The sequence below is a fragment of the Glycine max genome, chromosome 10 (assembly GCF_000004515.6).
Source record: "Glycine max cultivar Williams 82 chromosome 10, Glycine_max_v4.0, whole genome shotgun sequence".
NCBI classification, from domain to species: domain Eukaryota; kingdom Viridiplantae; phylum Streptophyta; class Magnoliopsida; order Fabales; family Fabaceae; genus Glycine; species Glycine max.
The window spans coordinates 51,517,961-51,543,848 of NC_038246.2; the positions used below are offsets into that span (position 1 = coordinate 51,517,961).

The window sequence follows — 25,888 nt, forward strand, 5'->3', positions numbered from 1 at the left end:
GTTAAAACAAAAAGCAATATAAATTGTCCTGTGGCGAATATGCTATAAAAACAGTAAACTCTTAAAAACACTTTTATTGAAAAATAACTTTTAAAAATGTTATTTATTAAATAAATTGATTTTGTTTTTGTAAACTTTTCTTTGATTTGAATCCTTAATCATTATTTGTGGTCCCTATTATCATGTGATACTTGTATGTGTTGGACTTTGTGGCCTCAATAACTTAGAAAGGAGTGAATTAATTTTCTACTAATAAACTTTTAACCACCTTTTAAAAGAGATAGGCTCAGAATGCAGAAGAAGCAACGAGAATGCAAACATAGTTTTATACTGGTTCGGCAAATTTCGTGTTTACGTCCAGTACTCAAGCATCCCACTTGAGATGTTCCACTCTCTTTGAAAGAGAAGAAAGAAAGAAGAATTCTCTCTTTAAAAGAAGAATATTACAATTGAAGTCCATGGAAAAACTCTTAATGAATTTGCAAGTGTTTGTCCAAGAGTTTCTTTTGAGAGAGTATTTGGCAATAAAGTTCTCTTGGAATCTCTCTTATTTCCTTTTGAGAGGATAAGATATTTTGAATAAGCAAAACTCTCTCCCAATTTCGTCCCAAGTCATACATATATATAGGCCTTTGATGGTCATTCAAAATTCAAATGATAAAATGTGACGGTTGACGATATTCCTTGAAAATCCTCTCTGGTAATCGATTACAGCATTAGTGTAATCGATTACCCAGTTATTTTTCTTGAATAGTTGTGACTCTTCATTTAAAATTTGAATTCCCAACGTTGAGAGTATCTGGTAATTGATTACAATGAAATCTTTCAAATGTTCTATCACAAATTTCAATCTATATTTAAAAAATCTCAATAATCTCATTGCAATCTCAACAATACAATCTTATCATGATCTCCATTATTCATTTAATCTATGTTTTTATCAGATTCTTATCTTGTGTATGATTGTTAGGAAGAAGTTATCCAATCAGGTGGTCAGATTGAGCCGCCTGGAATGCACATAATTTATCTTCCATATTCTGATGACATCAGACTTGTTGAAGAGGTAGAGAACTGCTATATTTGGACTTGTGTTTAAACCTTATATGTCAAAACAGTGAAAACCAAATTTTAAATATGAAATTATTGTTGAGGTGTGCATGATTTTTACAGCATTATTCAGATACAAGTGGGATGGTGAATATAGCAAGTGATGATCAAATAAAAAAGGCTGCTGATCTAATTAAGCTTATTGACTTGAAAGATTTTTCAGTATGCCAATTTACCAACCCAGGTACCTCTTCTTGACTCTCTTCCACTTGATCTTTCTTACTACACCCTCTCCTAGATGTTTTGTGGTTCTGTTTATACTTCTAGTAAGCTTCATTTGTTTTATAGTAAATTATTCTTGTGTCTGCTATATCTTTTAATAGGCCTCACGTGTAACATCCCAATTTTTTGTAAATAAATTTAAAAAGCTTTTTAGTAATAAATAAATAAATAAATAAATATAGAGCAAATAATAGGCTGAGTACCCTAGGTATAAATAGTTATGTTAAGTCAGCTGCCTCCTTTTGGCCTCATTTTCGTTTTTCCCCTTCTCCTCTCAAAACCCTTTCTTTTTCCCGCAGCCCACCAAACCAGTCTCAGAAAAACGACGATCTCGAACCCGTTCACCGTTGGATCGTCGTGAAATTTGAGTATCATGTTCGCAACACAATTCCGAGCATTCTCACCGTTGGGAATTTCGATATCATGTCTGAACTGAGAGAAAAACCCTTCGCATTGTAGCCTTTTTCTTTCCCGCAGAAACCCAGAGCTGTCTTGGTAAAACTACGATCCCGGTTTCGTTAACCGTTGGATTATTGTGAAATTTGGATATGTTGTTCGAAATTCAATTCCGCACGCTTCCACCGTTGGGATTTGCGAGATAATATTTGTGGAGGGAGAAAAAGGAATCGTATGAAGACAGTACAAGTGGAGGTTTCAATCTCTTCTCCGTCTCTCTGACGTTTGGGAATTCTATCGGAGCAGGCGGATGAATAATTGAAAGAATTTCTGGGAACCGCTAGAGATGTTGCTATCGCTGGCTGAAGACACGTGAACCCGCTTAGAGGTAAGGGATGAGTTATTCACAGTTGGGGATTAGTGAGAACATGTGTAGGGATCCTTAGAGGATTAAATTGGGGTTTTATTTTGGGATGTTTGTTAAATTGCAATTTTTCCTTTATGATTATAAATAAAATATTGATGTCCTAATGAAAATTGCTTGATAAATTGTGTTCTTGATATTTGTATATTTCGACCTATGATTTTGATATAATTGTGTAATATTATTTGAGGGGTTTTAGTCCTCATGTTGTGATAGTCTTTTATATAAATTGTTAGATTGAGGATATGAAATGATGATTCAAATTGTGAGTATGTGATGAATTGTAGAATAACATGTTGCTTTGAGATTGTAATATTGTTATTGAGATTGAGTATAAGTGTAAAGTTGAACATGTGTTAATTTGTGAGATATATGTGAACATGTGATGGTGGATTGTGACACTATGAGATGTGAAATTGTGAATGAGTTCTAGTTGTGGATAAGTGTGTAGTTAACACTTGATGTGAAATCACTTGTGTTGTAAGCTATGAATTGTACAATAACCCGACCAGCGTTATCTTGAGAAAAGCGTTGATGCGCAGTGTTAAAGAGAAAATGTAGGTTTCCTATTTAGGAACCAGTGTTAAATCGTAGCGCAATTGTGTTGAACGTGTTTAAAACACGAGTGTAAGGTCGTGGGTATTGTATAATTCATGAGCAGTGTCTGCATGCAAAAATTATTTTAGGGGTTGGACCTGAATCAGGAGGGAGAGGCCCTGACGGACTCTTCGGAGTGTAGGCCTTGGGGGTCACCGGGTTTGAGTGCTCCTTTAAGTCTATGCTGATCCCATATGGTTGGAACATTCTCGCAAAACATCGTGACCCTGACTGGTCTCCCTATGATCTTACTTAGTGAGAGTGACCTGACAAACCCATTGTGTGGTGTGTCTTGTTATGTACTCCTAAGCACCCCAGAGTGGTTTTTCACTGACATGGTACTACATTGCATATAGAATTGAGTCTTAGCATAACTATTGCATATGCTTGCTAATTGATGTGTTATTATATCTTGATCGAAGTGTGAGATTCTTGTGTAATGTGATTGATAATTGAAAAGTGAATTTTGAATGACGAAGTGGTGAAGTTACGTGAGCTATGTTTAAGCAAGTGGTATCTCATTTATATAATATGTATATTTAATTGTCTTGTTTCTCTATTAGCTAGGAATGTGATAACTCACTCCCTGTGTGTTGTTGTGTTTGGATCCTGTGATGATCTTGAACTTGTGTTCGGGGGAGCAGATGAATAAGTGGATGACTATGAAGAACCTCATGCTAGAGGACACGGGAATACCACGCTCTGATAGGATGTGACATTAAGATATAGGTTCTATATTAATTGTATAAGACTTATATGACTTTCTTTGAGTCGAGATGACTTTATTATTTATTTGGACAAGTTTGAATATGATGTAGAAGAAAGTGAATGTGAGCCTTTTACCCATTTGAAAAGCTTGTATTTAAAAATTGTTTTAAAAATACTTTTAATTAATATTTGAATTTTTATTCCTTTATTAATATATATGTGAGGGGTAGAGGGTGTCACATCACGTCTGCTGCATTGTGTCATCATTACACAAACCTCCTTATAGACTGTTTACTTGGAACTTCTTTAAGATATTGGATTAAGCATGTTGATGATTTCTATATGCAGACTGGTTGACAATGAACAAAGATAGTGGGTTAAAAAACTTTTCACTACAATTTAAGTAGCAGTTTTACTCGAGATTTCTCTGAATATACTTTAGAATATTCATTTTGCTTGGAGATTCTATGATCTCTGCAACACTGATAATTACTACATTTTTTTGTTGTTGAAAGCATGGTCTATAGAATTGAATTTATACATTCAATTCCATTAGCTTTACCCAGGAATTGGACCTCTTATTTTGTGTTCTGTTGAAATCAATAGATTATAGAAATATATTAACTTTGTAATAACATTTTACTGATTCACACTCTGTTTACTTATTTTGATACAATTCCTTGATAATGTATGTTAGGAGACTTACTATAAAATAGGAATAACTTAATTATCTTTTATCCTAGGAAAAATAGAAATAAGTTAGCTATCTTTTTATAGAAAAATAGGGATTAGTTATCCTTTTATTTATCTTATCTTTAGGAAAAAAATATTAATTAGAGGTATGTTATGGGCCAGGCCCAAATAGGTGGATACTATGGTAGAGGGGAGGCATTCCGATTAGTAAACCTTGTGGGGATAAAGAAGTGGCTTTGTCATAAAAGGGGAAACCCTTTGGAGGAGAGATTATCCCCTATTTTAGTTAATAAAATTGTTCTTTTCCTTCTTTTCAATTTCTGAATTCCTAACAGTGTAAGATCATTAACTACTGATATGCTTGCTATATGTGACTTGTTATAGTTCTTCAAGTTATTATTATTCCCATTTGACAAAAAAAATAAAAGAAAATGATATTATGATTCTTGTTGTTAACAAAAAGTTTTACTTTTCAGCCTTGCAGAGACACTATGCAGTATTGCAGGCATTGGCACTGGAAGAGGATGATATTCCAGAAATGAAAGATGAAACATTACCTGACGAGGAAGGTTTAGCCAGGTAAGCTCAGGTTTTCATAATATATTGAATATTTTGTTGTGCCTGATTTGCAGGTTGTAAAATGAAACTTAAAGAAAGAAAATATGCCTGTTTTATCCTGTTTGGCCTTTCATATCTCTGTTGGAAAATGTTTGCTGTTCAAGAGTTCAGTATCAAATGATAACCCTTCTTATGCATCACCTGCAGACCAGCAGTGGTAAGGGCATTAGAAGAATTCAAAACCTCTGTATATGGGGATAATTATGAAGAGGAAAATAAGCCTGGCACTGGGAAGCCTACTGAAGCCTCCAAGAAACAAAAAGCAATTGCTGAGTTTGCAACAAAAGAGTGTGAAAACTATGACTGATGTGACCTCGCTGATACTGGAAAGGTAAACATTGAAAGTTATTTCATGCAGTGCTTTTTTATGGAAAGTTTGATCAAATTTGGGATAAGTAGGCGTGCTTAAGTCTCAAGCCAATTTTACAATGAACATAGCTAGTTACCTACTTTTTTATGGAAGGTTATGCAGTGATTGGTCCTAGGTGTTTTTTTTTTCTATATCATCAGCTTTTGTATTTCATCAGTAGACAATTTATACTTAGCATATTTTTTTACCTACTTTTTTTCCCGGAGAAGTCTGCCTATTTTTACATCTAGGATTTACATATACAACATATATCACTGTCAAGATTAAGAGTGAATTTTTTGATTATTTAGATTAGATATTTCAATTCCAAAATTAAAAAAAGTAACATAAGCCTGTAGAAAAATACAGGCAAACTGCACTGGATAAGCCATACATTTATACCTAAACTAGCTCCCCATGTTAAAAAAAGTTAGACACCATATAGAAATTTGTTATCAATGATCCAGCATCTACGCAAGTTCCTGTTGCACACTTGGTATAAATCATAACAGTAGAGCAAAAAGGGAAACATAAGGTTACACACTTGTAATTATGGCTCGAAGTTCCCATACTGTAGACAAGAGGTTAGCCACACTTCAAATTTGAGTATCTGAGATCTGATGTCTTGAAAGTTTAGGTGGGACGTGTAGTGGCTTAATATTTTCAGTTGGCTACCTTGTTCCTCTCTTTCAACTTTTAAAATTGCTGATACGGAATCATCTGATCTTGTTTTGCAGTTAAAGGACTTGACTGTGGTGGAGTTAAAATATTATCTTACAGCACATAATCTTCCTGTTTCTGGGAAGAAGGAGGCCATAATTAGCCGAATATTAACTCACATGGGAAAATGAGCAAGGGGCTGACGTTTTATTAATGATTTTGTAACCTCGATAAGTAGAATGCAAGACTCCTCCTAGCCACCAGAGCTGCTAAATTGATGCTTTGGTATACTATTGTTGACCCGGTTTGGATAAAAGACTGTTTTGTACTTGACTGATCAACATGGCAGTAGGGTACGTAATAGCATATTTTACTGGTAGAAGACATATCTTATTAGACCTCCAACCACAAAGTAACACATCTTATTTTGCAAAATGTAAAGTTATTTATATCTTCCTTTTTATTCACACACCTTTTAAAAGTCCAATTATGATCATAACCCAATCAATATCACTATAGACAGGGAAATTACAAATAAAAATATTTGCGATTACAAGGTGTATTTTTTCCTTTGCCCAATTTATAATTTCAGTTGTGTTGTACTCATTTTGCTCCAGTTGCTCAGAGCAACATGAAATACTGCCAAGTCTTTAAAGAATTAAATGTAAAAATGATCAGGCTTCTGTTTCAACTCTACTAAGCGTTAGCAATTGCAGTAGTAACCAACAAGAAATTTTTATACAAAAAAAAAAAATAAAAATGTACCTTGTGTTGCCAGAATATCATGAGTTTGGTTTTGGAAGGTGTTGGCTATTTGGAATGTTAAAAGTAAAATACAAATAACAAGGTCTTGGTCTTGGTTTGTTTCCCTTCAAAATTCAAATTCAAATGATGTAATATGATTATTACCTGGATTGTTTTGCACATTAAAGTTACATTTATAAACAAGGTCAACTCTTACTCAATTACAGCATTGACTTGATCTTTATGCACAAGAAGATCAACGTTGAATTCACAATAAAATTTGATAATAAACAGAACAAGCGTTCATAACAAACAAGTACTTAATCTTTCAATTTTCCTGTTTCAAGCAACCCACTGGATAATACACTACATGATATAATCTAGAGACTTGAATTTACAGAAGTCCACATGTACCAGATATACAGAGAAGAAAATGACCTCCAGCTAAAAGGAGAAAGGAAGAAAGAAAGTATATACAATGTTATTAAAGGAATGTGGATATTCCTTTTCTTTTTACATGACTACATCTCTCCATTAAGTGACATATGTGTTAACAGAAAGTATATACAATGTTGTTAAGCCTGAGGGGGATGTGAGTGTAATTGTCAAATTAGTGAAGTGAGGAGGAGGAGGCTATTGGTGGTTTTGTTGAGGTTGGAGTCTAAGTAGCGTGGAGCAGATGCCACAATGGTCACAGCATCTTCGTTTGATAAAACATCACATACCTGTGATGTGAGTGAGAAATGAAATCATGTAATATGATGATGGATGATAAAGGAAAGAAATTTAGGAATGAATACCGACCCCATCTGTGGCTAAGACAACAAATTGATCCCTTTGAGTGAGGCGGTGATATGAGAAATCAGGAGCAGAGATGACTCCAAAGTCCTTGAGACAAAAATCTCCAAAAGCACGTGACATGGCAAGGCCAGGGGAATCAATGTTGGGGAGCCATACTCGAGCAATCCCTGGTTCGTTCTTAATGGCGAAGACCCTTCCTTTACAAATCCTTATCCTCTCTGCTTCCCTTGGAAGATGTGGCTTGTGGTCAGTGCTCAACTGGACAGCAATAAGAGAACCATTGCTACGATCTTGGGCAGCTAATACAGCTCTGGAGTCATCTACATTCACAATAACAAGGTCCTGTCCCTGCTTCAGCAACGTCACACCCGTGCCCCCGTCATCTACAGGCACGATCCCATCCCCAAGACGACGACAACAACAATTCAATCTTGATTGATACCCAAATGAATTGAATCCAATGAAATTCAAAGATGTGTCTTTGTCCAGAAATGGGTCACAAACTAGTAGTATTATACGTAAGTTGTAAAAAATGAAATGATATCATATATATATATATATATAGAGAGAGAGAGAGAGATGTGGGACACGTCACGTAGAAAGAGAATAGAATGATTGAAGGAAACTCGACTCAATCCGCTTCACATTACAGCACACCATGAATCCATCCAATATTGGATCAGTTAGTTGTACTCACCTCCCATAATTCTCTCAACTTCTTATCCTCTATCCCTTCAATCAAACCAAACCTATTCAAATCCTTCAAATTTGGCTTCCTTTCTAAAAAAAAACTACAATACTAATTAATATTCTTTGAATTTGATTTCACAGGATAGTTACCTTTGATTGATTATTAAAACACTAATAAGATCATATCAACAAATGCTTATTATTTGTTGAGTTAGGGATACATTTTTTTGTCTAGACCACTTGCATCCTTAATAGATTTATTAGAGTTCCGATACCAATTTATAACATAGTAGTGTTTCCTTTTTTTTTTTACCATCATAAGGGTTATATTTCAGAGCTTAATCAAGAAAAATCAATGATGTACTACTCAAACCAACTCATTTAGTACAAAGGTAATCTTTTTGTACATAAAATTGGTGCAAAATTAATTGTTTTGTATTTACAAATAACTAGTATTTTAGCTTCTTTATTGTATTTATATAATTAAAACTATAATTTTATTTTGACACTTGTTATGATTGGTGGTGAATCTACTTGAATAGTCTAAAACTAAATCATAAATTTCTGATGAATTGTTTTTTTTTCTTATACTCAAAAGCAACACTTATAGGAGAAACATTTACATTTTGCAAAATGCTAACGTACTATTTGATACACTCTTTTACACATCCTTTCTTATTAATTGAAATTTTTAAAAAATCATAAAAATTTGTAGATCCTATATATTATTTAATAACTCTCGTAATTGTATAGCTTCCATTAAACTTCAATCTGTATGTTAAGAGAAATGCTCTCTAAACAATTTTTCAAAGAAAATACCAGTATTATAACCACCCACATCAACTTCAAGGGTCCACGTAATTACCCGGAAGTTTTTATTTTTCCACCTAAATCTGGGTCAAGTACTAAGTATTGAAATGAATTTCATAGTAATAAGGTCAGTTAATCATTATTTGGCTAACTCTAGCAGCAACTATCTGTGGGCATTATATGGAAATCCTTGGTGAAAGATATATTTATTGGTTACATTTACATAAGAAATGAGATATGAACACGAGGTCTTCTGAAAAACAGAAGAGGTAAAAGTGTGTTCAACATGGAGGGACTAATAAAAGAGATTAGACACTTGATGCGTATTAAGCTAGCTTTTTAAATATCATGATGTCACAAAAATGTAATTCAAGAAATAAATCTACGTAGTTTACACAAGATACAATCGTAGACAGACCAACCGTAACGGCTGATTTCATATCCAACAATTTGTCGAAGTCGAACTTCATTCCATTTCCATCACGTACATGCTGGAGAACATAGCTCTGGTGCAATAGATAAGCATGTGCTTCCTGTATTAAATGTGTACTCCCAGCAACTACGGTGCGATGCAGCCGTATCGAGAGAGAAACAGGAGATCTCTACAGGGGTTGGGGCCTTGTCTGTACGATAAAGATGTCTTTTCCAACAAGACATCCTTCCACATCCTGTGGGCAACCAAACTTTCTCTCCAGGAAAAACCCAACTGCACAAAGACGTTGACCAAGTTGTCCACGGAAAACTGAGTCAACTGTCAGTGGTTTCTTGCTGTAATCAACAGTCAAACGGATAACCTCCCCATCTGCAGGCCCTGCACCTCGTACCAGCAATTCCTCACTGAAGTTTGCAAAAGCCAATGTTTGCACTTGCCCGTCAAATTTCCCAGATGATATACGCCATGGTGTACCCCGGGTTCCAGAAGCTAGAGTTTCACCAAGGCCAGAAGCAATTTCAGCCTCCACACAATTATTATCCTGGTTTGTTGGGCTCACGGTATGTAGTACAAATGATAAATCCGGTGAAAGCATTTCTTGGATCAGTATTGCCATCGAAGCTTCCTTCTGAGGAACACCAGCAGCACGGCGGCTCAAAACTGCTCTCCGAGTGTACAGTGAAGCCCATACTTGGCTAACTGCATTTCCAAAAACTGTTGGATTGGAAGGACTAACGTTGGGTATTGATTCATAAAGTCCAGCTGCTGACATTCCAGCTAAGTCCTCAACATTGGCACTGGATCGAACAATTAAACGTGCATTGCTTGGGAATATTCTCCCAATGCTTTGAATTATGTCTTTTGATGGCTTCAGGGAAGAAATTAATTCCTGGAGTTGATGGCATAGAACATCAAGTTCACCACCCTCCAGCTTGGCTGTTTCTATCTTTTCCAGGATAGACCTGAATGCTTCAGTCGAATTGCTCTTCTCTAGCTCCAATTCCATGGATCCAAATGGTAAAACTGCCCCAGAAGGAACTCGAAAAGAAGCAGGCACTCCCTGATCACTGTAAACTGTCATTCAAAATTCAGATATTAGAAATATGATTTGCAAGAAAATATAATTGTTGTTAATTATTATATTGATATCACCAGTTAGTCTATGATTCTGATCACTGAAAATTAAAATTGCATAGGCATCTTCCAAAATCATCTTAACCACCATCAGCAATCATCTTCAAAGATCTCATTTAATTGACAAGATCTTAAAAAGAAATAGTATGGTTTAACTTAGCACTTCAGTCTATTTGAATATAAGAACATAAAGCAAAGCTGTACAGAAAGCGGGAGAAAAAATTCAGAAACATGAAATTTGCAGGAAAATGCAGCTGATATAATCAGTGACAAGAGCATAATTTTGGTTTTACATGTTTTAAGCTAACATGTTTAAATCAGATGACATTTTGAAATATGACATGACATGCATATAAGACATGGCATGAGTGGACCAAATTTTTTAGCGATAAAAGTTTTATCAAGAGGACAAATGTTATTGCTTCAAACTAAAAATGTCCAATTTTGATAATTATATACATTTTTTAATGAAGGACTCGAACTGTTAGAATTGCAAAAGGCTTAAATATTGTTGGAAAAAATCACCTAAATTGTGGTCACCCTTAGATAGAGGGGGTGATGAAAGCCTCACATGGCAAGTAGCCGTGGGCAAAACGGGGACATATTGAAGTCTCACATCGATTAAAGATAGTGTCAAGATAAATTATATAAGTGGAAAACAATCCTCACCTTAAAAGCTGATTTTATAATATTGAGTTATGTCCAAACCCACTTTCTGACATGATATCAAAACTTATCCTAGATGGGTCCCTGTGTCTGTCATCATCTAGGCAGAGGTAGCTTTGAGCGTGAGAGGGGATGTTGGAAAAAATCACCTAAATTGTGGTCACCCCTAGCTAGAGGGGGGAGGGGGTGTGTTAAAAGTCTCACATGGGCACCGGTAGTCAAGGACAAAAGGATACATGTTGGAATCTCACATCAACTAAAGATAATGTGCCGAGCAAAAAAAAAAAACTAAAGATAATGTTGAGATAAACTATATAAGTGGGTCAATTTTGAGGGGGGACTAAAAAAACAAACTTTAATTTGGGGGACTTAAAAAAATTATAACCCTAATTAGAGGGACTAAACATACTTAAGCCATTGCAAAAAACATTCTAGGGTGCATATGTAACAGCTTATTTGAGAATTGAGACTTAACACTGATGAATATCTTATGCAAAGTCATGCAGAACAGTATGCATATAAATCAGTGTTTCCCTACCCTCAATGACTTGATATGTGGACAATAATATTAACCTATTTGTTATTATAGTAGATAACTGGTTGGTTGTTTTGCGTATAAAAGAAGAATTCGTTTAGAGGAAAGAGTAAAGAATCCGACCACAACACATCCTCCTAGAATATATGGGAAAAAGCAACTCCAAGACTTCAGCTCATGAAAAAACATAACATCAATTTTCAGATGAACAAGAAGATTTAAAGCATTGTTTCAATAAAATTCTCTAAGGATAAAGTCTTGAGCTGGCTAGTCTAAAAAAAAATAGAGCTGAAATTTCATTCCTTATGAGTGTTAGCAAACTAGAGAGAGCGTTTTAAAACAGGACATAGTATCAATCCATAAGAAATATATCATTAGAAAGATAAAATATGACACTACTTGAGTTGAAGTCAATCAATATATTGCGATAATGATGGTCTGACATATTTAGGCAACACATTGCTTTTATTGAATCCTACCTTTATCAGAAACTGCAGACAATGATGATAAGTGACCACATGCAGCAGCCTTTGCACCTGAAGTCTGTAGCTCTGCATCAGGAAGCAAGATAACTCTTCCAGAAGAAGCACCCTTGATATTAAAAGAAAAATTATGCATTAGAGGTCATTTTTACGAAGAATTAAGAGAATTGTAATAGAATAAATGCTTGGCAATAAAAATCATTACTCTGAATAATAAGAGATTGACATGACATGACATGTCATAATATAAAGCAAGAGTTAGGTGATGCTAGCAAGTTCCGAGAATAAGACAATGTAGAGTTTCAAGTCAAAAGATAAGGTGCATACATATTGGGAATTGTATTTTTATCACTAAGATTTAGGTGGATTAAATGCAAAGTGAAAGATTACATTTTACTAGATGAAGATTATTTGAATGGATGCAGTGGAAGTTGTTTTTGTTTCAACTTTCAAGAAAACTTATTTCCTATAGTTAATGACAATCTTCACTATAAATAGAGAAGAGAATTAGTGGAGAAGAAACACATGAAGAAAGAGTGTGTGAGAAGAGAGATTGTGAAATAAAGTCACTTTGTTGAAAGAAAAGTGTTTTTATGTGAGAGTGTTATCATTTCTTGTAACCATTAAGTGGGGTACTCGGGTTTGTAGAGTGATACACTATTTAGGGTGGATTACAATCTTGTAATCATTTTTTGATAGTGAAATACTTTTGAGACGGTTCCGTGGACGTAAGCAAGAGGTGTTGAACCACATTAAATTCTTGTATTTGTTATTATTTTTCCTACGGTGTAATCTTTATTGTGTTCTCATGATCCTTTGTGAGGGTGGGTAATTTTATTTGTGGGAGCGTTGATTACCCAACAAGCAGAGATAGGTGCTATTTGGTGACACCGTGACAATGCAAAGGTTCAAGGTAGTCTGACTAGTGGCCACAAGATTGAGGGGGCAGTTTAGGTTAAAGAAAGTGCAGCTGTTGCGGGGTATGGTGTGAGTGTTGCATACTTACTCTAATACTTATGGTAGGATACAGGGTTGATGGATGCTGAACCAGTAGGTTGGGGGTGTATGATTAGCTCCGTAAACTGTTTTACAAAATAGTTTTTTTAAATTAAAATAAAATAATTGTCTAATTTTTCAACCCTAAATGTCACTACTTTCACCAGCCTAGGATTTATCTCCAAAATATCAACTCAGCCAAAAAAAAATTAAGTGGATAATTTTATCATTCTCTACCTGATCAAAATTGGAGATTCTACCAGAAGAAAAAGAAGGAACCTCAACTCCAGAGACACAGTCATCAGAAGAACTTCTAATGGAAGAATTGTCTTCTATGTCAACTGAAGAGGACAACTTCAGATTAACCCCAGCAGTTGATGCTTCCAATCTGAAAAGTTAAATTGAACCAGGAAAGGAGAAAATGGAAAACATTATTGCATTAGATATGCTCACAAGATTATATCAAAATATTTTGAAATAAGTATTCATGGATGGGAAAATTGTCTTGACAATATAACCTCACATATGACCCAATCAGCCTTTGTATATCAGCAACCTTTTCATCATCTTCACACGTGACAAAGATGACCTTTTCCTGTAATAAACAATAGCTGTATGAATGTCATTGACATATTGTATATACTCAAACTTCAAAATTATTGATTGGATATTTAGAAAGAAAAATTTCCTGCCGTGCCCTAACACCGAGATGAGATAAGTGAGGCAGCTCTTGCTGAAGTATAACTCCCACTATGTTCCTCCCAGCAGCTGTTACCTGCCAGAGTAATCAACTTATAATCTTAATATATTTAGTATTTCCATAAACTCTCAAAGAAATACAAATATATATACCTCTTCATCACCATCCGCTTTGTTAACAACAAGGATAATAGGTCCTTCAACTGATGATGGTAGTGAACCAGGAACAATTTTTTCAACCTAGGTCAAAGAAATCCAAATTCATGTTAGTCAAGATTTTTTTTTATCCGCAAAAATAGTAGTATATATTAATATGATAAAGCAGCACAAGGGGTACTGTTATATGTACACACATTAGTCTCCCATGCAGAGGTTTGGTTCCCTAATACAAACTATTCAGCAAATTAAGAAACCAAAACTCAGACTGTATAGGTTACATAGATCATCTCAGCACCTAATCCTAATTCCCCCTTATTACAAAGCCCTCTCTGATATTGCTGGACCAATAGTAGAAAGGTATGTCAAATCCTTTCACAAAAAATTGGCACCCATAGGTATCTCTCACCTCCACTGCAGGAACCACTCCTAGGCTCCACCTGAACTGCTCCCTAACTGTTGAATGTAATGGTTTTTTAGGTTCGAATTCAGGTAAAGTCTAGGGTACTTTATCATCAGAGGGATCCCATCATCCTTCCACCCATCTTCCTAAAACCTAACCTTTGAACCAGAACCCACGCTCCATTTTATTCCAGATTTGAACGAGATTTCCTCCCCAAAGCTGTGGCATATAGAGTTAAGATCTTTCCACCAGACAGATTCTACGGAATTCCTTCTATTCTCATTCCGGTTCCTCCACCCACCATATTTTGAATCCAGCACTCTAGCCCATAACTCTCCTTGATGATGAAACAGATTCCACCTCCATTTTTCAAGAAGAGCACAATTAAACTTGGTCAAATCTCTGATTCCCAGACCTTTTTTCTCCTAAATCTCTGATTCCCAGACCTCTTTTCTCCTTCTATAGACATGCTGATTCCCAGCTAATCCCTGCGATCTTCTTCTGCTCTGTATCTCCACCCCACAAGAACCATCTCTGTAGTTTCACCAGCTTATGTACCACCTTCTTCGAGATCTTGAAAAATGAAAGAAAGTAAATAGGAATTGAGTTTGGGACTGACTTTATCAAAGTCACCCTTCCCCCAAATGATATATGCTTTTGTTTCCACTTTACCAATTTACGCTCACATTTTTTGACAATAGGATCCTCAGTCACACTACTTCTTGGGTTTGCCCCGATCGGGATACCCAAGTAGGTAAAAGGTATAGACAGCAGGCTGCAGCTAAGGTAGGTTGCAACATTCTTCGTCCAATGCAATGGCATTCCAATCACCCTAAACTGTGTTTTTGCAAAGTTTATTTTTAAACCTGACATCATCTCAAAGCTCCTTAGCATCACCTTGATAACTCTCACATTTTCTATCGATGCTTCCCCAAAGAAAATGGTATCATCTGTATACTGCATGATACTAATTTCAACCTGATTTCTTCTAACCAAGAGTCCCTTAAACTGATTCTTTTGCAAAGTTTCTCTCATTAGGCCCGTTAAACCCTTTGCCACAATATTAAACAGAAGGGGGCTAATGGATCCCTTTGTCTAAGTCCTTTTTGGGGAATGAATTCAGCTGAAGGGCTCCCATTGATCAATATGGAGATAGAGGCTGATCTAAGACATCCTTCAATCCAAGTGATCCACTTAGGACAAAACCCCATCCTCCAAAGCATGTAGACCAGAAAATCCCAACTAACTGAATCATATGGCTTCTCATAGTCGACTTTGAACACCAAGCAGCTCTTAGAACCTCTTTTCACTTCCTCCACCGCTTCATTAGCAATGTCCTACACTATGTAGCATGTGTCTGCCTTCAATAGAGGCAGTTTGTCGCTCATCAATAACATTTGGCAGCACCTCTTCAATCTTCTTGTTAGCAATTTAGCCACAATCTTGTAGATGTAGTCTATCAGGGATATAGGTCTGTACTGATTGAGGTTCTGTGGATCCTGTACTTTGGGGATTAGTGCTAGGAACGAAGCATTTGTTTCCTTCGAAAATCTGCCATTTACATAGAACTCGTCCAAGAATCTAAGCACCTCAGGTTTAATTACATCCCAGAACTCCTTCATAAATTTGAAGTTTAATCCATCCGGTTTGGGGCATTTATCTCTCCCACATTCCCACACTGCATCTTTTTTTTTTTTGGAAGGCAAAAGATATATATATTATTAATAGAAAAACTAGTACCAGTGGTACTAGAGATACATACAAAGCACCAGAGTGCTGCCCTCCAAAAAGCCCATCCTAAAACATGAGATTAAGGAAACCCATCAAAACTATCCAAAGGACTTCGAAATATTGGAAGACCAGTGGATGAAGCTGGTATTAAAATCTTTATCTATAGCCTTGAACCAGGACCAAAGAAGGTAAATGGCATGATCCATGACTTTATAGGGGTCGAAAGGACTTCCTTGGAAAATCAGATTGTTTCTATGATGCATCTTTTACTTCCTTCTCATGAAAACGATCTATCAGGAAATCATTTTGATTTTGTGCAATTACCTGAAAAATTACCCCATCTAGCCTCGGCCTCACCTCCTCACTTTCCTCAAATCTCTTCCTAAAGAACTGATGGACCTCTTCTTTGATCCTGTTGGGATCTTCTATCCAACAACCATCAACAAGAAGTCTTGACGGGCCTCTTCTTTGATCCTGTTGGGATCTTCTATCCAACAAACATCGACAAGAAGTCCTCTTAGCATATTGTGTTTGCAGTTCCCATTAATTGTGAGATACTAGGATCCTGTCTAGCCTGCCATCTTCTACCCTGCCATTTATTAAGCCATTCTGCAGATACTAGGATCCTGTCCAGTCAGCTTTTGGCTGTCCCATTAGGCCTGTACCCCTTCAAGGTACATCTTCCACTTCTAGGCCTGTACCACTAGGACCATGTCATCCCCAAGATAGTTTGGCTTAACTCCTGTCTTGTCTCCCACATGAGCTTATCTTCTAATCTATTGAGCACCGACAATTTCCTCAGTCTCCCAACCCAGGTGTTATAGAAACGTTTCACCTGTTCCATGGGTATGCTCAACTGCAGTGATGAGTGAGATGTTATTGATGTTTGATGCTTGTACCCCTGGAACTCTCTCCTCCCCACACTTCTATTGCCTGTCACCACTACCTTCGCGTACGACCTTGACTTTGTCCTTTGGTGTGGATATTGATTCGATATTCGTGCATCCCCTGTGTTGAATACCATGTCATTCTTGCTATGTTCCTAACCACCCATGCCTGTTCTACTCCTATTCATGCCCACCTTATTTTGCACCTCCCTTCGAGTTAGATTTCCCAGCTGTCGTCCTCTGCCTTCCGTGCTTAGGGAGGATAGCATGGAGTTTAAGGCCACCGATAACCATGCTGTCTAGCTATTGTTCAAGAAGCTTCACATCCTCAACTCCTTTGAAATGCACAAAACCGTACCGCCGTTCATTCCTGTTTTTGTGCTTTGCAATGAAAATCTCTCGCACATCTCCCCATGTCTTAAACTTCAGCCACATATCCTTCTCCCCCATTTCCTCCGGAAATCGTGTGAAGTAGAAGGAGTGGACGTCTGTTGCATCCCTCCAGTTACTAATTTCCACATCCCTTTGCCTTGCTGCTCCTTTCCATGCTGCTCGCTGACTGTACCATTTCCCGTCATAGTTGTGACTTGGTCCCTTTCTCACCCATGCTCTGTTGTGTTCCCTCAACCTCTCTTTGTATCTCTCTCTGACTCTCCTCTCTCTCTCTCTCTCTCATATCTCTCTACACATCACTCTCTCTCTCTCTCATGTTAGTCAAGGATGAGGATATCTCTAACCTTGTTTGTTACCTATTTTGGTTATTACTTTGTTTTTAGGTTTTGCTTGTATTGAGAGCTATAAATTCCCGTCTTCCCACAACTTGAGGACTTCCGTTTGATAATTGATAGTATAGAATTACTTGATCTCATTTTTATTTTATATTATTATTGTTGTTGTTGTGTCTTACACCATGTGTCTCCATCCTATTAGTACTTTACTGTTTTCATGGACTCTATCTTGCCAAGAGTGAAGCTTCAGAGGCTCTTGCCCGTGATGGGTGGTGAGAGTGTGCAGATGGAAAAGGTGGCTCTGGAGAGAAATGAGACCTGTCTTTTGGTTCCATTACCTTAACACAAATATGCTATAGGCTGCAAGTGGGTCTTTGCAGTCAAAATAAATCTTGATGGTAATGTACTAATGTGAGAAAAAAAAACCCATAATGCTGTACAGAATACTATTAGTGACAAGAAGTTAGGCATCATTATCATTTATGCTCCATCTTGCACCAGTGTTAGTAGTTTTAGTATGAGGATACATTCACTTCTAAAATATAGGTAAGGGATTATTCACTTCTATAAATTCAATAAGGGTTTTCCATAAAGGTCTCTCTCTCTCAAACTCACAAGCACACAGTAAATATCATAATCACATTGTACGTGATATTTCTAAATGCAACTTGGTAGTGGTACCTGAACAAGTTTTCCTAAAGCAGTTCCTGGAACAAGAACATCCCAACCTTGAGAACCAAGTGTGTTTCTAACTGCTTTTAGAAGAAGAGTACATAGTTTTGAAACCTGAAAAATCACACTAAAAATGTACAGTAGAAAAGTTAGATATCATGTATATACTTGTTATGTTTGGTAATGGTAGTGAAATCCTTAGTCTAGGAATAAACATGACAAGAAATCACAGATATTGGTGAAAACACTTTAGAATATAATTCTTGAAAAAATTATCTTACTAAATTGCAAAAGGATAATGTACACAAAAGAAAAGTATGAAGGATAGAGCATTATCATACCCAGCTCGAATCTCAGCTTCTGTATATGTCCTGACACTGTTTTCAGGTATTCCTAGAGCTTTTCCTAGTATCTGCAACATTTAAAATGACAAGTTTATTTATTTCATGATATATGCATTTGACATGTAAAGGAACCCAGCTTTGAAAACCAAACAGTACCAGTCTCATAAGGCATATATTATTTAGCTTTGAAATGAAGGATGAACTACTATCAAGATTTCCTATGTCTGAATTGAATTTGTCTCAATGTTCGGATTCATTTCTGATTAAAGGTTGTGTAAAATTTCAAAGATCCTCATAGGTCACAAATTAAGGCTATTTAGAGTTATTAAGACTAGCAAACTGTCTGTTAAGTTAATTATATATTTTCAGTGTACAAACTTTTTGAATTTTTTGTATTCCCTAGTCTCGGTTGTACTCAGCCTCGCTTTATGTCATTGGTTTAGTATCATTTTACTAGACATTAAAGGCACAGGCCTTTAACATAATCCTCATAATAATACTCTCCAACGGACCTGGACTTTCTGAGGGAATATCTTAAGAAGTTCTTCAGTATATTCATCAGTTAGCCTCTTTGATCTATCAAGAGTAGCTTTCAGTCTCAATGTCCAAATAGTCTTGCCATCTTCATTTCCTGGAATAAAAGGGAGTACATTTAAAATGAAAAATTAGTCAACACTGTCTAGAATGATTTAAAAACACAATTCAAGAAAAGACCTGAGAAAGCTACCTTCCGTTTCAGAAAGGCCTCTTTTACTCCAGGTGATGAGCTCATTTTCAATAGCACCACATTCTTCTGGCTTCCAACCAGATAACTTCAGCTGGTGGACTCCAATAATAAGTGCTCCAAGTGGATCATTCCATGAGTTTAGATTTTTTGACTGAATGCTTTCAGCCAGCCGATGAGCACCTCCCATAACTTCAAACTCATTGAGAAATCTATTCATGTGTTCAGAAGTTAATGTGCTACCAAGAGAACGGTCTATAACTCCATCAAAGTCAAACAAGTTCTACATAATTCAATCATACTAAATCCTTATCAAGTGGCATATAGATTATAGGCAGATTGAATTCACAGCTTCCCAATATTTTGCAGTTATTTGAAATCAACATGAAACTTCATATATTTTGCCCTTTTAAAGTGTTAGACAATCGATTTAATTCTTTAACTAATTTCAAGGTCTAATTAACATCTATCTCATGTATTTTGAGATTATGTATTATTCTAGTGTTATCTAGTACTGTATAAATAGTTCTTTTTTTTGTCGGAAAAAGAAATATATATCAATAAGAAGCACAAGTAGTGCCACATAATAAATGTACATGTAGCAGCACCACTGTAAGCAGTGTCGTTGAGAAACCCACACACCGAAACTAAGCATGTACCGGTTCCCATAAAGCATCTTAATTTATACAGCTATCCTGCATACAGAAAGATGCATGACTTCCCCCTGCATACACCTGGATGTTAACAAACACAAACATAACACCCCCCTTGTGTCCACTATCCAAAAAAAAACCCAACAAAAATACCTCCAAGACAGATACCCCCATGTGTCCACTGTCTTAATAGTTAACAAGTACCCCATGCTTTTTGCAACATGTGTCCTTAATATATTTCACAAAAAAGCATTCAACTACTGAATATCTTACAATTGTAAAAAGAGTAAATTAGGAAAAAGGTGTGACAACAACCTGCTTAAAAGAACGAATGAGTAATCCTCAAGTCCAATCTCACAGAGGCGCCACTGTACTTTCCAAAAAAGATGAGAATCAAAAGATGTTCTGGCATTCTTTAAATAGCTAACCAGACTCTCAAGGTCTGGCTAAATAATTGAATAAAATTAGTGTCACCTTTTGACGCATAGCTATTGCAGAATCTGGAGCATCATTCCTGAGGCCACTTTCAAGTCCCTTTACAATAGTTTCTCTCAAAACATTTAAAGATTCCATTGTTTTAAATAAAAGTTCAATTACTTCTTCTGTGGCAGCAGTTGATTCTGCTGCAGCATCCATATTCTGGAAAAGTATAAAAGATTGTCTCTTATCAGTAGATACCATTATCAGAACAACTATAAATACCACAATCACATGAAAAAGATCAATGCAACAGTGCTGCCCACCCCCCCACACAAGAAAGGAGGAAAGGAGGAAAGGAGAGGAAGTTCTTATCCAAGCTATAGCTTGACAACCACAATATTTCACCTTCGTGCTGAATCTGAGGAGCATAAATTATTTGGGTTTCGTATTCTACATCTATAATCCATGGAGAAGTATTTTGACTAAAAGAGAATCAAGAGAGAACAAATGGCTGAGAGAATAATGCATCATAGAAGATAGCAAGTTATTATCCTAAATCCATTATTATATTTTAGAAAATAGGATAACCACTCTACATCTTCTCACAGTCATATGTTTTCCCCATTTTGTGACACGTCTTTCAAACTTTTAAATTTAATAAAACCAATATTTTTTTCCTCTGTAATTAGGTATTCAATCAAATGATACTTTCGTGTTTCTTAATTTTTTTCCATCAGTACCAAATTTTCTCTGATCAACATTAAGCATATTGGGTTGTTTGAAAATCATCATTAAAATATTATTATATTAATTAAACTGACTTTTAAGTTTTTTCAAAGTTACAAGTTTCAAACAATTATATTTTGTTTTAGTTTATGTTAGTTTATTACCAAGAAAAATAATTTCATATCCTTTAAGCCAACCTTCTCTTAGAAAAAAAAATTCACACTTCACCTATATTACAAATACCCATGTAATGCACAGGATTCTCACAAAAATTATTTATATGAAACATTAACATTCATTATTTTTCTAATGACTTAATTGCATTTTTAGTCCCCCAACAATTGTGCAATTTTTGCCCCTCAAGTTCTAATTGGGTTAATTAGGTCCCCCAAGTTTTTTCATATTTAAAATCAGGTCCCTCCATCCTGATTCCATCCAATATTTTAAGTCATCCTTCTGTTGTTCACTGCTATGATGCTATCATAAAAATAATAATTTACCCACAAGCATCGTCAACACCACAATTAAGTAAATACAGCCAAAGCAATATTTTAGGTCATTTAGTTCAACTATTCTATGTTTTTTAGCTAGTACACTGTATTTACTCACTGCTATGTCATGTCCAGATTGTCACGTCAGCTAATTACGTTAAATATTGGACGAAATCAAGATGGAGGGACTTGATTGTGAATGGGAGAAATATTGAGGGACCCAATTATCACAGTTGAAACATAGGGAACTAAAATGGCACAATTGCAATACCTGAGAGACTAAAGATGCAACTAATAATTTTCTAAGTATTCCATCCCCTATCTAGCTAACTCACTAACTAACTAATTGTTCCACCCTGGGTTATCTAACATCTTATTCCGATTAGTTTATTCCAGTGTCAAACCTTGAAGTCAAATAAAGAAATATAGATACAAGAGAATTAGAAAAAGTAAATTCACCTTTTTGCACTCCAAGAATGAACTAATTGCTGAAATGCCATATTTATCCATAGATTCATGAATTGATTCTAGCTGTTCAGCAAGACTGGAACATGACAAAGCCATATGTAAAACCATCAAATCATGATTTTCCAGTACTAGTTTTTTTTTTGGACAGAGATTTTCCAGTACTAGTTAGATACAAGTTCAAATGATTTGAATATATCCTCGAAATTTAGTATGCTTTGCTCACTCAAAAGTGTAAGATCATGATTTTCCAATGACTAGTGTAATGCAAGTCCAAATTATTTGAGTATATCCTTGAAATTTAGTATACTTTATTGTTAGCTCCCCCCCCCCCCCCCCCTCCACCACACCCCCACACACACCCTCTGTAGGCCAAGAGATGGTAAGCCTTGGCACAAGAAGGTTGCTGTCTTGTGACCTTGGTAGTCACAGCCTACAAGTTCTAGTCCTGAAAGAAGCCTTTCTGCATGTGGAGTGCATGACACTCCCCACATTTCATAACACTGGAGATTAATGCATTGGGCCACCATTTTTTATTGGAGCCCTTTAGCAAGTTGCTTCCAATGGGATTGAACATGGAACCTCCTAAAAGGAGAAACTATCACATAGTGTTCAACCAGTTGATTTTCTGACTTAAGGAAATATATGATTACTTCAAAATGAAGATTTTCTAGTCAGCGATTCAAATGCATGAAGTTCCATGATCAGTCTATTGGTTTACAGTGATACAAAATGAAGAATTGTGTATTCAAATGATGGGGCTGTGATCATTTAGGGAGATTCCAATAGAAAACAACATAATGTTAAAATTTAATAACAGAAATTGATGTGAAGAAGAAACAAAACTTTTACATGTGATTACAAGGGATACTTAGTCATGTTTGTGATAGACTGATAGTCATGTCAAACCTGCTAGCATTGAAGAAGTCTTTGAGTTCTTGATGAAATATCTTGAATTCCTTCACGAACGGTTCACTATATTCTGCAGGGTTTTTTGTGATTTTAGCAAGCATAGCTTCTGTAGCAACCAAATCTTCAGGTCCAGCATTTCGGTGAAGCTTGTTTTGTATTGTATGCTTAATTTGTAACTGGAGAATAAGCAATACAGAAAACAGTTGACCTATTATTAACATTGAACTACAATGAGATTTCATAGTTCAAGTACTTTGAAAAGAACAACCTTTAGGTCATGTGGGATGTCATTCCGATGAGCAATGTCTCTAATTCGAGTAAGAGGAACAGATGCAGTGAATTCAGCCTTGAAAGATGGCAAACATGGATGAATCTTACGAATGACTAGAACTTCCTGTATGTTGATGAAATTATGGCAAATGAAAGAAGTAAGGCATAAAATTTATTGGACAGTAAGATAGAAAAGGTGGCAAAGAAATATTATATCAACAACCCTGTTGGAACAATTTCCAATTCTTGGACAATTAACATGGAACACATTAAGAAGATATGAAACGAATTGACTGCATTTGAACTATACTATCTTCATCCGACCTGAAATAAGGTTATTGCAATATTGAACCTATGACAGAAAGATCTACCCTCATATAAATCACCTGTGGAGATATATCCTTGCGACTAGTGTGTCGCTCTAGTTCACGAAATATAAGCCTTGAGATCTCAGCATGCCTATTGGGCCGGTGGTGACCTCCATCTTCAAAACAAGAAATTTGCCCTGTGTTTATCCACTGCACGAGATGATCTAAGAAGGGCTCAGATGATGATATTCGATAAGAAGAACATAGATAAGATGATTGAAAATGAAGAGAGAGAGAGAGAACAAGACCTTGAGATAGATAGCAGAGTATAGGAGAGCCTCCAATCGATCTTCCCCTTGCAGACTTCCAGCTATAATATCACGCACGATATCAAGCTTCAAAGTGAAAAATAAAGATAAAGTTAATATGTTGATTTAAAAGAGGCATTATACCATAGAGCAGTTATGTTAGGGTGAGGGAAGGGCAGTACCTTTCTCCACCAATTCCTTGCGCTTTGATCGGCTTGAACGAACTTGAGAGGCAGGCCTTGAAGACCTGAAGTGTCCCATTTCCGTTCTGTTTCATGGGACCGATGCTCGTTGGATCGCATGAATGAAATAGGCTTACCTTGCCACTGACCAACAAAGGGACTTGCCTCTGATTCGGAAACAGACTCATTAATATCTGCATCTTGTACTTGTTCATCATCATCCAAAGAATGTAGCTCCAAAGTCTCTTGAGTGGCGTCCCACGTAGCCACGGTGGCAAAATTACCTGCCCCTGGCACTTTCAACACTCTGTTTTCTCCAGCTTCCCAGACTAAAGTGTCGTCCTTGTTGACGGTGACGAATTTAAACTCAATGTGAAGGGTCCCCTGCCCTTGTTCAAATTCCAAGTCGCACACCCATCCATTTTGGGTCCAATTCAAGGGCACACTGTTGGTCCAGGAGCCTAATTCTTTGGTAGATCCGCGAATGACAACGTGATCGCCAAATTGAACCTGGTGATCTAATCGAACTTGCAAACGAACTTTGTTCTTCAGGGACTTGTTCTTTCCTTGTTCTTGTTCTTGTTCTTGTTCTTGGTCTTGGTCGTCCCTAGTTTGAGTTTGGGGGGAGGAGGAGACAGCGGAGATAAGCGGAGGCAATCGGAGATGGAGAGGGCGAAGGTGAGGCGGAGGGGGAGGGATAGATGGAAGGAGGAATCTGAAATGGTTACTAGGGTTATGTTGTCTGTTCCGAGAAGGACAGAGATGAATGGAAGACGCATAGACACGCAGAGAATCCATTGCGATTGCAGTCACACTGGATGGGATATTGGGATCAGGGAGGAAGAAGGATATGATATTTTCTTTCTTTGGAGAGCGAGTATATTATTACACTCACTCCACACACGTGGACAACACCTCAACACCTGCATCGCATCCATCTCACTAAATTATATTTCTGCCAACGTTATTTCCGTTCAAAATAAAATATTAAAACAAATAAAAATTTATTCTATTTTCATGCAAACCTTTTACACCGGATAGAGACAAAAGAGAAATCATATGTAATACATATTATTGAAATAATTTTTTATAACTTGTATCATGGAAATGATACTTTCCAAACTCATAAATTACTCTTATTCACAACTTCACACCTATTCTTTCACTTAAAAATCAATCTTTTTTTCTTCTTTGCAATATTAACTTTTTAAACATATATTAACTTATTAAAAGATATTTAATAAGTTAAAAGAGTCTACATTACTTAATTAAATAAGATTGTATGAGTTGTTGTAAATCTTTTAATATTTTTTAAATTTTATAGATAAAATAAGATATTTAATAAATTTAGTGTTTTAGTATAATCAAATTTTTGTAAACTCACAATTGACAATTTCATTAATCTTACACAATCTTTTTTAAATGTGGTTGCATCACATAATGAAATAACCATGCTAACTTATCATATTTTTCCTAAAAAAATGCCCAGCAGTCTAATACACACACCTTGTGAAGGAAGTTTTTTTTTGTTTTATTTTTTATCAATAAATATTAATAATTAATTTTTGTTAACACGACAAATCAAATCTGCTACTTTTTTTCTTCTTCTTTCACCAACCAACCTTATCACTCCTCTTTGTGAAGGAAGTGGCAATAGATAATTTTTCTTACAGTTTATTGTAACATTTTTATTATTGACGTCTTTTTTATAAGAAGTGCATTATCCATTTATACGAGTAATATT

At 36.0% G+C, this 25,888-nt stretch overlaps 2 protein-coding genes and 1 long non-coding RNA gene across 4 annotated transcripts; 1 reads left to right on the forward strand and 2 right to left on the reverse strand.

The window, feature by feature from the left end:
* The first annotated feature begins 2,052 nt into the window (after window positions 1-2,052).
* On the forward strand, window positions 2,053-6,209 carry LOC100795637 (uncharacterized). 2 transcript variants are annotated; one of them, XR_416588.4, is made up of 4 exons: window positions 2,053-2,113; window positions 4,624-4,726; window positions 4,913-5,096; window positions 5,852-6,209. It is a non-coding gene; the product is annotated as an uncharacterized lncRNA (long non-coding RNA). The 2 variants fall into 2 exon arrangements; XR_416587.4 differs by lacking the exon at window positions 2,053-2,113 and adding an exon at window positions 4,334-4,483.
* Window positions 6,210-7,123: 914 nt separating this feature from the next.
* Window positions 7,124-8,023, reverse strand: LOC102664346 (probable protein phosphatase 2C 6). Its single transcript, XM_014763460.3, has 3 exons — window positions 8,017-8,023; window positions 7,323-7,822; window positions 7,124-7,243 (listed from the first exon to the last, which is right to left on the reverse strand). Exons 1-3 carry the CDS (start codon window positions 8,021-8,023, stop codon window positions 7,124-7,126), a joined length of 627 nt encoding a protein of 208 aa, XP_014618946.2.
* Window positions 8,024-8,998: 975 nt separating this feature from the next.
* On the reverse strand, window positions 8,999-25,069 carry LOC100783273 (phosphoglucan, water dikinase, chloroplastic-like). Its single transcript, NM_001365124.1, has 18 exons — window positions 24,145-25,069; window positions 23,963-24,049; window positions 23,733-23,864; window positions 23,345-23,470; window positions 23,074-23,252; window positions 22,159-22,243; window positions 20,537-20,701; window positions 20,378-20,430; window positions 19,413-19,621; window positions 19,198-19,316; window positions 18,683-18,753; window positions 18,351-18,468; window positions 13,918-14,004; window positions 13,754-13,840; window positions 13,584-13,660; window positions 13,303-13,453; window positions 12,067-12,178; window positions 8,999-10,326 (listed from the first exon to the last, which is right to left on the reverse strand). Exons 1-18 carry the CDS (start codon window positions 24,940-24,942, stop codon window positions 9,422-9,424), a joined length of 3,561 nt encoding a protein of 1,186 aa, NP_001352053.1. The 5' UTR covers window positions 24,943-25,069; the 3' UTR covers window positions 8,999-9,421.
* Window positions 25,070-25,888: the final 819 nt, after the last annotated feature.

What these genes read in the sequence shown, in the direction of transcription:
- LOC102664346 (XM_014763460.3), bottom strand. An exon ending in TTGTCTTAGCCACAGATGGG is followed by an intron (nt 7,244 to 7,322) that starts GTCGGTATTCAT and finishes CTCACATCACAG; the next exon opens with GTATGTGATGTTTTATCAAA.
- LOC100783273 (NM_001365124.1), bottom strand. Translation starts at nt 24,942, where the DNA reads ATGGATTCTCTGCGTGTCTATGCGTCTTCCATTCATCTCTGTCCTTCT. An exon ending in GACTTCTTCAATGCTAGCAG is followed by an intron (nt 22,244 to 23,073) that starts GTTTGACATGAC and finishes GTCATGTTCCAG; the next exon opens with TCTTGCTGAACAGCTAGAAT. An exon ending in AAGCGGATGGTGATGAAGAG is followed by an intron (nt 13,841 to 13,917) that starts GTATATATATTT and finishes TTACTCTGGCAG; the next exon opens with GTAACAGCTGCTGGGAGGAA.